Source organism: Antechinus flavipes, chromosome 2, assembly GCF_016432865.1.
Source record: "Antechinus flavipes isolate AdamAnt ecotype Samford, QLD, Australia chromosome 2, AdamAnt_v2, whole genome shotgun sequence".
NCBI lineage: Eukaryota > Metazoa > Chordata > Mammalia > Dasyuromorphia > Dasyuridae > Antechinus > Antechinus flavipes.
Genome location: NC_067399.1, coordinates 638,608,748 through 638,620,844, shown reverse-complemented (window position 1 = coordinate 638,620,844; position 12,097 = coordinate 638,608,748). Strand labels below are relative to the sequence as shown.

General features: G+C 40.4%; 1 protein-coding gene across 1 annotated transcript in view; it reads left to right on the top strand.

Moving 5' to 3' along the window:
- The window catches only part of LOC127546967 (cadherin-23-like), a 221,618-nt gene that overhangs the window by 122,688 nt on the left and 86,833 nt on the right, over positions 1–12,097 (top strand). Inside the window, exon 5 of the mRNA XM_051973839.1 lies at positions 1,578–1,706. Within this exon, the coding sequence (XP_051829799.1) occupies positions 1,578–1,706 (129 nt within the window). The remainder of the gene's footprint in view (positions 1–1,577; positions 1,707–12,097) is intronic.

The window sequence follows — 12,097 nt, the reverse complement described above, 5'->3', positions numbered from 1 at the left end:
AGGCAGATTTAGGCTCAATGTAAGAAGAAAGTTCCTGACTATTGGAACTATCCAAAGTGCAACACAGGCAGTCTCAGAAGATCATGGATTTTCCTTCATGAGAGTCAGAAATGTTCAACTATAAGTTCCTCAAGAGCAGGGACTGTCTTCTGCCTCTGTGTATGTTTAGCACTTAGCATAGCACCTGGAACACAGTAGGTGCTTAATAAATGTTTATGAATTGATTGATTGATTACTTGTCTGAAACTTAACCTCCCTTCCTAACTTCCCCACTTTTGTCAAGAGCTCCACTATCCTTCCAGTTGCTTAAATTTTCAATCTAAGAGGCAGCCTTAGCTCTGCATTCTTCCTCCCTTCACAGTCACATTTCTCTAGTGCTGACTTTTTATGGGGACTACAGCAGTCATTTCCTAATGAGTCTCTCTGCATGTAGATTTTCTCTTCTCTAACCCATTATTCATACAGTTGCCACGTTGATATTCCTAAAGCATAAATCTAGCCATCTCACTCTCCTTCTCCACAAGTTTCAGTGGCTCCCTATTGACTCTAAGATAAAATGTAAACTCGTTTGTTTGGTATTTAAAACCCTTCACAGTATGACTCTAAATGATTTTCTCAGATTGGTTTTCCATTATTTCCTTTCACACATTCAACTTTCTGGTCAAAGGAGAGCATTTTTAGTTCCTTATACATAACATTCTATCTCCCACCCTTCTATTTTTGCTTAATCTGTCCCAATCCCTTCACTCTATTTGGAATGCTCTTATTCTTCACCTTTGCCTTTTGAAATTAATAATTCCCTTCCACATTCATTTCTAATGCCAGCTTTTACATGAGGCCTTTCCTCATCTCTCTAATTGTTATTACTCCTCCTTCCCACCAAAAATCACGAAGGAGACCTGGAACTCATCTACTGAGGGGGCCCAGACTAGTGACTTTCTTGAGCTCAGGAGTTCTGAGCTCAGGGTCCTTTGACAATTGACTAGATTAAGTTTAGCACTGATTATATCAGGCCCACAAAAGTAGGAGAACACCATGTTGCCTCAGGAGAGGTGAAACAGCCCAAGTTAGGGAATGGGATCCAAGTAAAGCTTCCCCTTCTAGCCAGGGTAAGATAAAGAGACCCAACTCTTCAAAAAAGAAAATGATTCCACTGCCCTAAAATTGCCTGTATGTGTTCTGTATTTATATCTCTGTATATCTTCTGTATTTATCTCTCTTTGTACATGCTGTTCTCCTGAAGAATGTAAGCCCTTTGAGAACAGACTGCTTTCATTTAGTTTAATTAGTTTTATTTAGTTTAATAAATACTTGAATTAAACCAAATTAAAATTCTGAGGGTGTTCTTAGATCTCAATCCCATGTGAACAGAGAGGCCTATTTTCAGAGGAGACCACTTGGGGAATTAGGAAAATGCTTAGGACAGGTCAAAAGTATTCTTAGAGCGGATATTTTATTTAATATTATCCCTGGCATATGTGTACATGAATGTTAGTGTATATGTGTATACTCTACTGATTTAAGAATGTTATGTGTTCCTTTTTTAATTTTTTAATTTTTTCTCTGATTTTTTTAAGGACCAAGACAAGACCAAACCCCTGTCCACTCTAGCCAACTTGGCCATCATCATCACAGATGTGCAGGACATGGACCCCATTTTCGTTAACCTACCCTACAGCACAAACATCTATGAACATTCTCCTCCGGTGAGTTCTTTGGTCAGACGCACTTTGCTCACTTCCAAGCGATCCCCAGTGACAAGCTTCCCTTGAGGAAGGAAAGAAAGAGAATGAGGGTTTTCTAATCTAAGCCACTGGTTATACTTTCTTCCTCCAATTTGGAGTGCCCCCTTTGGGGGGGAGGAGTAGGAAGCAGTAAGGCACAGAGGAATTGAATTGGAAGTTAGTTGACCTTAGAATCAAAGATTTAGAATTAGAAAGGACCTTAAAGATCACAGAGTTCAACTTCTTTTTTAAAATTTTATTTTATTTTATTTTCAGACAACGATCCAAGTTTTCTCCCTTGTCCTCATTAAGAAATCAAGAGAAAGAAAACTCCCGTTACAATCATGTATAATCAAGAAAAACAATGACCATGTCCAAAAACAAAACAATCTCAGACTGCACTCTGAGTCCATTGCTCTCTCTCAGGAGGCGGACAACCTATGTCATCATGAACCCTCTGGAATTATAGTTGGTCATTATGCGGATCAGAGTTTTCATAGTCTTTCAAGTAATTTTGTCTTTACGATGTTGTTGTGACTATAGAAACTTCTCTTGATCCTACTTACCTCCCTCTGCATCAGTTCATACAAGTCTTCCCAAGCTTATCTGAAACGTGCTCTTCATTGTTTCTAGCAACAAAAGAGTATCCCATGTGTTTAATATAACTTATTCAATGAATCCCCACTTGAAGAGCATTCCATGAGTTTCTGATTCTTTGCTACCATTAAAAAAAACTGCCAAAATATTGTTCTTCACATGTAATTCCCTCTTTTTAACAAATGTGGAGCCTTAGACACCAAGAAGTCAAATAATTTTCCCTTGGAGTCAAGTGCTAACTCAGCTTCTTATGACTTGCATTTAGCTAGGAATATCACCTCAACCCGACACCACTCCCAAGCCTCAGCTTTCTGCTGTAAGGTTAATTCTTGTGCTACCTTTGAGATTAGAACCTTATAGTCCCTTAGTTACTGCCTTGGTCACCCCCACCCCAACAACTATAGGCTTAGCAAAAAGGTGATAAGAAAGTGTAACCTAAAGACCCACGTGTGCAAAATGTTTGTAGCACCTTTTTGTGGCAAAGAATTGGGAAATGAGTAGATGCCCATCAATTGGGGAATGGCTGAATAAGTTATGGTATGTGAAAATAAGGGAATATTCTTGTTCTATAAAAAATGAAAAACAAGCTGATTTTAGAAAGACCTGGAAAGATTTACATGAACTGATGCTGAATGAAACAAGCAGAACCAGGAATTCGTTGTATACAGTCATAGCAAGATTGTGGGATGGTCAACTTATCAACTATGGTTCAGTGATCCAAGACTATCCAATTAAACTTTGGATGGAAAACACCATCGGCATTCAGAGAGAGAACCATGGAGACTGAATGTAAATCAGCACATTTGGCCAGACGCACTTTGCTCACTTCCAAGCTATCCCCAGTGACAAGCTTCCCTTGAGGAAGGAAAGAAAGAGAATGAGGGTTCACTTTTTTTTTCTTTTTCTTCTGTTTTATTTATCTCTCATGGTTTTTCCTTTTTGTTCTGATTTTTCTCTCCCAACATGATTCTAAGGATATATGTAATTTTAAAAGTGAATTAACATATGTAACCAAAATTAATTAATTGAAAAAAGGAAATTTAATTTTTTTTAAAGAAAAAGGAAAAAAAATGTAACCTAAAACAGAGATGTCCCTTGACTCACAAAAGTTATGGTGAACTCTTCATACCTTTTGAAAAGGAAAGTGGACTTAGGATCATAGCCTTTGTTTATCTGACAAAAGGTTGGAAATGATGGTGATAACAAGAGGGAACTGACAAGGAATTATAGCAATAGTGAAAAGAATAATGTCATATTAGTAGTGCATCCAGTGGAAATTCACTTATAGTAAATTCACTTATTAGAAAGCTAGTCTTGCAAGTCACAAAGATCTGGTTAGCTCAAGTCCATCCTTGGATGATTACTCTGCTGTGGGTTTTCAGGTAAGTTCTTCTCTCAGCCTTAGTTTCTTCATCTGTAAAATAGGATAATAATAGCACCTACTTCACAGAATTGCTGTGGAGATAACATATGAAGCACTTTACAAACGTCAGATACTACATCAATGCTAGCTTTTATTATTAATATTACCATTACTAAGATAGATCTATGATATTAGTGACATGGATTCTTTGCATGATCATCTCCGTTTTTTCTCATCCAATGAAATTCTTGTCCATATCTTTATGACATTCAGTCCTGGAGGATCCATGCAACCCTTTGGAAACTTTTCTTTTCTTCTTTTACTATTTCATGGTACCCAGGTAGAACTTGAGCGTCCAGACTGTTATCTTTCACTCTCAGCATGTGAGAGACCTGCTGCCCCTCTTTTTGCTCACACATGTCCTCAGTGGAATCTTTTATGACCCTTCTTGAGCACAGATGGCCATTAAGCTGCAGGTAATTTATGATCCTCGTGCCTTATCACTGCTCTTTGGGTCACTTATCATTTTGATTCTTCTGAGGTCATAGTGTTGCTCAAACCTTGATATCCCATTGACTTGCCTGGGATTAGACAGAGGATGGGGATGGCAGGGGTTATAACCAATTCCATATTCTCCATGGCACCTAAATTATTACAATCATATGGCTTTGCCAAGAGAATGCACTTTTTAAATTTATTTTTGCTGAGGTAATTGGGATTGAGTGACTTACCCAGGATCACACAACTAGGAAGTGGTAAGTGTCTGAGTCCAGATTTGAACTCAGATCCTCCTGACTTCAGGGCTCATGCTCTATCTGCTGCACCACCTAGTTGCCCCTAGAATGCAGATTTTAAGAAGAGATTTTGCTTCAATAACTTAGCCTCATTGAAAGCTGGGTAATTTTCCAAATGTAATCAAACCTGGTCAACTCTGCTGAGATCAGCTCATTGTTCACCCACAGTACTTGCCCAAGTTCTAAATCCCAGTTCTTTGTAACTTTGGGAAAATTACTTAACTCTCTGAACTTCAGGTATTTTCCAGCTCCATGTTCAGGTCATAAATGACATTATACTAATCTAGGGCTAAAGTACTTTATATACATTATCTCATTTCATCCTCTCAATAGCCCTGAAGTAGAGAGTACAAATAACAGTTATCTTCACTTTGCACACAGGAAAACTGATACTCAACCTAGTTAACTGTCACCCAGAGAATAGATTTTGTGATCAGGGTCTCAAACCTAGGTCTTTTGATGCCAAATCCAATTCTTTTTCAACTAGACCACATTGTCTTCTAATTTTAAGAAAAATGGTTTATTCTCTCTTCTGGTAACTGAAACTTTGTTCCCAAATCCCTCAGTTACCCTGAATGGTTCTGGGTTTAGAATGGAGGAATTAACCAATCAGATCCTTTAAGGAATATGTGTTTGGGGTGGAAAATATTCTGATCTCATCACAATAGGACTCTAAAAGTCATTCCCATTCTGATATTTCCATTGAGGTTAGCAGTATCATTCAGGGCCTTCATCTATATTTCTAACCTCATTTCCCACTGCTTTTCAAAACTCACAATTCTTTCTAATTACATTAAACTTCCCATCATTTTCCCATCTTCTCTCTCACTTATGACATCCCAATCCACTTGGAGGCCTATCCTTCCCACCTTCAGAATTCCTGTCTGCTGAGATTTGGTGAGTCTTGAAAGCATAATTTAATTGCCACTTTCTCCATGAAATCTCCTTGACCATTTCATCCCCCTTCTCTTGACCCCCCTCTCCTCATCCCTTCCTCTACTGACTTCCTCTAGCATCCATTAGCCTGCACCACACAATTGAACACTTAATTCCTGCTTTGTGTTGTTCATTATTCTTTCAGTAAGTTAGATTCACTCCTTACCTAGATTGGATGGTCTGTAATTTTGGTCTTTTGTTATCTTCCTTAATGCATTTCAGGACATTGAGTATATATTAAGCATTTGTGAGAGGTGGCAGGAGGGGTCAGTCGCATGATTTCTTTGGAAGAGGAATTCCCAATATGGAAACACTGATCCAGAAACTGATATTCTCAAAGAGTGGCCTTGGTCACTGAGAACCTGAGTGACTTGTTCAAGGTCACACAATCAGTGTAAGTTAGGAGCAAGACTTGGAGCACTGGGTTCCGTTTTAGCTGCTCTAGTTTAAGAAGGAAAATGGTCAAGTGCAAAATGCCCAGATGAAGCTACTAGAAAGGTGATGAACTTTGGTCATGTCACATGGGGAGTGGTTAAAGGTTGGAGAAGACAAGACTCAGAAGAGATATGATCATGATTTTCAGATCTCTGATGGGCACTTGAGTGGAAGAACAATTATATTTGTTCTTGTTGACCCCAAGGGAAGAAGAAAAGAAAGGAAGGAATGAAAGAGGGAAGGAAGGAAGGAGGGAGGGAGGGAAGAAGGAAGGAAGGAAGGAAAGAGGCAGGGAGGGAGGGAAGGAAGGAGGGAGAGAGGGAAGAAAGGATAAAATGGAGGTGGGGAGGAAAGAGGGAGGGGAAAACAAGGATTTATTAAGCAACAACTATGTGCCAAGCATTGTGCTGAGAACTTTATTATCTTCTTTGGTCCTTACAACAACTCTGGTAAGAGTGCTATTATTAGTCTCATTTTATAGTTGAGGAACTCAGGCTTGAGCTCAGGTCTTTATTAAGCATTATACCATTTAGGGTAGAGCTCAGAAGCAAGGGGTAGAAGTTACCAAGAGACAAATATAGGCTAAATGTCAAAGAAGAAACTTGTCGATAATTGAAGCTTTCCGAAGTGGCCAGGCTGTCCTGGGAGATGACAGCTCTCCCACCCAAAGGTCTTCAAGCAGAGACTGAGTAGCCATTCTCCAGGTGTTTGTGGTAAAGATTATTTTTGTGGATGTTTTGGACTAGATGGCTACAAAATAATCTCTTCCCAATTCTGTGATTCCTGACTCAGAGATAGCCTCCTATCCTCCAAACCACATGGACTTCTTAAAGTTTTCATATAATCTGGTTTTGTAAAATAAATTTTATTTTACAGAAGCCAAACTTCACAATGCATCTCCCCCATTCCTTCCAGAGACAATCCTTTGTAACAAAGAACTTTTAAAGGAAGGTATGGGGCGAGCAACAGTTCAAGAAAACTAGTCAGTATTTTTTTTTTATGTCTAACATCATTAAATGCACTATTGCATACCCATAGTTCCCCATGTCTAGAAAGAAGCTGAGGATAGGAGTTGAGGAGAAGAAGGAAAAGAAAGAGATAGAGAAGGAGGAGGGGGAGGAAGAAGGTGGTAGGGGAAGGGGGAGAAAAAAGAAGCAGGAAGTGGAAGAGAGAGAAGATATTTTTTCAAACTTTTTTTGGTCCAAACTTGGTCATAATCTAGAAGCATTCAGTCTTGGTTGAATAAATGTCGCTAATTGATTCTGCTATGTTTGTTGGAGAGGCAGGGTAATATGGTGGATAGAGGATACTTCTCACAGCAGTGAAATCACAAATCACTACCACCACCCCCCAAAAAAAGTTTTGCTATATAAGACAGTGTGATGGAGAAGGAGTGCTGGGCTTGAAATTCAGAGATAATTGAATTTAAATCCCACCTCAGACAGTAGCTGTATGAAAAGGAACAAACATTTACTCTGGACCTCAGTGTTCTCATCTGGAAAATGACCATAATAATGGTAAGAATCAAATGAGATAAGATATGTAAAGCACTTTGCAAACATTAACCTGCTGCTATAAATATCAGCTCTTTTTACTTATTCCCTTATTCCACCTCCTCCCCTTCAACAGAGAAAGAGAAATGGAGAGAGTGGGGAGAGGGAGGGAGGGAGAGAAAAAGAGAGAGAGAGAGAGGCAGAGACAAAGACAGAAAAAGAGACAGAGACAGACAGACAGAGAGAGAGAGAGAGAGAGAGAGAGAGAGAGAGAGAGAGAGACAGACAGAGAGAGAGAGAGAGAGAGAGAGAGAGAGAGAGAGAGAGAGAGAGAGATTGAGAGAAATAGACTCAGCAAAGTCAAGCTAGAATTCTTTTAGCAATATTCATAATTAGAATGGGATTAGGAGCAGGGGTGCATTCATTCTTGGCTTTTGATATCCCTCCTCCAAGTGATTGATGGGATCTTTTTATCTTAACAAAGGATCATTAAGAGAAAGTTTTCATAGCCCACCATTTACTGTCAACTGTATTCCTTGACTGTGATTCTACCATCATGTCCCTGGTGACCTTCACTTTTTAGCTTTCCTTTATGTGATATCTTTTCCCATTAGATGTAAGCTCCTTAAGGACAGGTTCATTTTTATTTTGTATATTTGGATACCCAGTGCTTAGCACAATCTCCAAACACATAGTAGGTGCTTCATAAATGTTTCTGCCATTCCCAAGGGATCAGCCCTGGTCCTCAATGTTAGACATCTATAGTTCTGTTCTAATCCTGGTCATGATTCCCACATGGCTCTTTGGGTAAGTGATGAACAAGTCAAAGAACTTCTTCCACTAACTCTGGCTGATACATTGAAGGCGTTTTCGATGCTCCCCAAGCAGCCATTTCTGGTTCCCTGGGCAGCTGGAAGTACAGTTTTAGTGTCTCTTAGAATGTCGTTTACTCCCAGAAAACCAATGTTTCCTCTCCCTGTCTCCATTTGCAAAAAAGGTATTTCAATTCCACATCTCCTTTCTAGCCCCAGATTTTTCCATTTAAGTCAGTCAATCACCTGGCATTTATTAAGTGACTACATGTGTCCAGGCACTGTGCTAAATGCTGGAGATATAAAGAATGCCAAAAAATGAGTTTCTGGTCATATAGAGAAGGTTAAAAAAAAGTCTCTTAGAAAGTCCCAATTTCTTTGGCAATTTTCTTAAAGCCTGATTTACTCATCATCATCATCATCATCATCATCATCGACATTATCAGAATATTAATGAACATATAGCACTTTGTATAATCCCATTTTACTTAAGCATTTCCATTGCCTTCTTTCACTCTTCCATAACCCTTTTAAAGTTCAGAGCCCTGAATTAGACACGCTCCTATCCCCAAGTCAGACAAGTACAAAAAAGGACAATTACCCACCCTTTGTCCTCTCTATAAGAGAGTAGGACACTGTATTTCCATCCTAGCCACAGTTACCAAGAAGGCGTCATGGGCCTTTCTGCCACTGTCTCTTATGTTCCCTTTTTATCTGTGGCTCCCAGCATGTCTATGTTTCTCTATCTATGTATCAGGTGAGAATGCCTAATCTAAAGTGTATATATTACCTAATAAAATCCTTCTTATTTGGGATTATTGCATCAAATTTTAATTTCCTCACTCGAGCAGCAGCATGTCAGCCTGCCCGTCAGCACAGGGGTGATAGAAGGCAAAAGGAGCGGATAGACGGCAGCAAATTCCTGCCAGCTGATTCTATCAGCCCTTTGACTGGAATTGACTGGAATGAAGGAGTGCGAAATAGGATTTTCTGCCTCTGAATCTGCTGTAGCAGCTCTCAGAAGCCCCCGCTGGCTCTCTTGCCCCATCCCTCTCCCTCCTCCATTTTAAGGGACTCCTCCCACCCCGTCACAGGACTGTAGATTCACCTTTCAAGTCCTTAATCCCATAATAGAAGCAGGAAAGAGAAGAGAGTAGATAGGAAGAATGTTCTCATAGTTATGGGTATAGAAGATGAGTATAGATGAAGTGTGGAAGAAGAGGAAATAGGTCCCAAAAGAGAGAACTCCCCTATTTTCTAAAAACCCTCCCAAACCTTGCTGCAGTTCTTAAGGATGCCCGGATTTGATAGAGAGGAATCTTAAACATTGCCCTCTCTTCCACAAATATCTAAGTACTGACAGTATGGAGAAGGGGCTGTAGAAAGACAAAAACTAAGCAGCCCCTGCTCTCTGAGAGCTTATAGTCCAGTGAGAGGAGGATGCGATGTGCAAAAGCACGACACAGAGGAATCTGAAGAAGAGATTTCTGGCCAGCAGAAGGGTCAGGGAAGGCTCCACGCAGAAAGATCCATTTGAACTGAAAGCAAGAGAAGGAGGAAGGTTGGCAGTGATAGGTGAGCACCTTTGAGGAATAGGGATACATAATTTGGGGAAATGTAGAGGTAAGAACCAGTACTTTGAATGTGGGAACCTGCAGGCTGCCCATTTGATTTGGAATATAGAGCATTTAAAGGGACAAAAAGAGGGAGGAAGGAATGAAGGAATGGATGGAGTAAAGAAGAAAGAAAGGAGATGGAGGTAAGACGAAAAGTAAAGAAGGAGGAAGAGAAAGAAAACAAACAGAAGAAAGAAGGAAGAGAAATAAAAAAGCAGGGGAGAAAAAAGAAAGAATGAAAGAGAGAGGGAAGCAAGAAGAGGAAAGAAAGGGGGAAAATAGAAGAAAGAAAAGAAAAATAGCTGGAAAGATAGGTCAGAGAGAATTCCAAATGCATCACCATTAACCTCCTGTGGCATTTATTACTCCCTCCATAGCTATTTTCTCTCTCTCTCTCTCTCTCTCTCTCTCTCTCTCTCTCTCTCTCTCTCTTTCTTTCTCTTTCTCTTTCTCTCTCTTTCTCTCTCTTCTCTCTCTCTCTTTCTCTTTCTCTCTCTTCTCTCTCTTCTCTCTTCTCTCTCTCTCTCTCTCTTCTCTCTCTCTCTCTCTCTCTCTCTCTTCTCTCTCTCTCTCTCTCTCTCTCTCTCTCTCTCTCTCTCTCTCACACACACACACACACATACTTTCTGTCTCTGACTCTCTCTGTCTCTCTCTCTCTATCCCCTCCCCATCAGCTCTCATAGTTTCACTCATGTCACTTTTATCCAGATGATTCCCAGATAAGCATTTCTAGTATCTCTTCCAAAGTCCACCTTGCATTTCTAGCTACTTTTTGGACATTACAACTTCATAATCACCAACATTAGATCCATTTGACAAAGGAGAAAGCTGAGGCCAGGAAAGAGTTAGTGACTTGCCAAGGACAGTTCTTTCTGTCCCCAAGTCCAGTGCTCTATCCACTCTGCCACCCATCTGCTTCTCATTGGGTATTTGTGATTCCATCTCAGAATCAACATGGCCAAAGCAGACTCATTATCTTCCCCTAAAACCTCTCTCTCCCCTTCCCAATTTTCCTATGACCATCAAGAGTGCTGCCATCTTTCCAATCCTTCAAACTTACAATCTTGGGATCATCTTCCATTCCTCCCTTGCTCCTTGTCCCCCATAGCAGATCTTGTTTCTACCCCCACAGTCTCTCGTATAGATATCCCTTTTTCTCCACTCACACAGTCACCATCAATACAGATCCTCAACACTTCTCATGCGGACTATTACAATAGCCTTCTAACTGGTCTTCCTGATGGGGTGTAGGGGTTGAACCCCAAAAATATATTGGGGATTTGAGTGGGTGTTGTGAGGTGCCTCCAAAAAATTGTAGACTTAGACCATCTCCAACTCAAGAGGCAAAGATTTATGGCACCGTTGGCAGCAGGCTAAGTCCCAAAGGGTAGTTTAGCTATAGCTTGGCCTTCTGATTGGATACAGTAACCGCGGGGTCAGAATAATTTTGTTAATGCAAGGAATACCTACTGCAACAAAAGCCCACTTAAGGACAAGATAATGCTTCCAATGCCCTTTCCTGCTTGTCTCAGGGAGTAGCTTGGTCTCCCAGTTGAATGCAGTAATTCAAGTTACTTTACAATCACTTTACTTCTTGGGGTTCCATTTCTTCACCTGTCAAGCGACAAGGGTCCTTTTAAATTCAACAAAGGCCCTCTCCTATCAGTGTCCCTCACTATGGCCCACTTAATTACCAAGGACCCGCTCTTTTACTGGGGTCTTCTTCCCCCCCATCATCCCCGTCACAGGCATTTTCCCATCCCAGTGCCTTTTCTACTCACTGCCAATTATTCAACAAATGAATGGTTCCCTTTGAGGGAGCATTGAAGGAACTAGGGATATTTAGCCTAGAGGACCATCCAGGATCAAATACAAAATCCTATTTAACATTTAAAGTCCTTTCCTATAGTTCCAGTGTTCTACTTCGTTCCAGGCGCTCTGTGATATAGTTCCATCTGCCCACTTGCTATTTTTCACACACAAGAGTCCTTTAGGACCTCCGTGCATCCCCCTTGCTTGGAATGGCCTTCCTCTTCACCCTCTCTCTAAACTTCCTAGCCTACTTGGCAACTCCCTTCAGAGCCTACTTTCTGCAGGTCTTTTCCAAGCCCGTGCTAGTGTCTTCTCACTGAAATTACCTTCTTGTGCCCACTTTGCTATATACATTCCAATTTTCCATGTGAACTATCTGAAGACAAGGGCTGTTTTTGCCTTTCTTTGTGCCCCCAGCATTCAGCACAGTGCCCAGCACATAGTAACTATTTAATAAATGCTTGTTGACTGATTGCCATCTAGAAACACATTTTAAAAGATTACCCATACCTTGA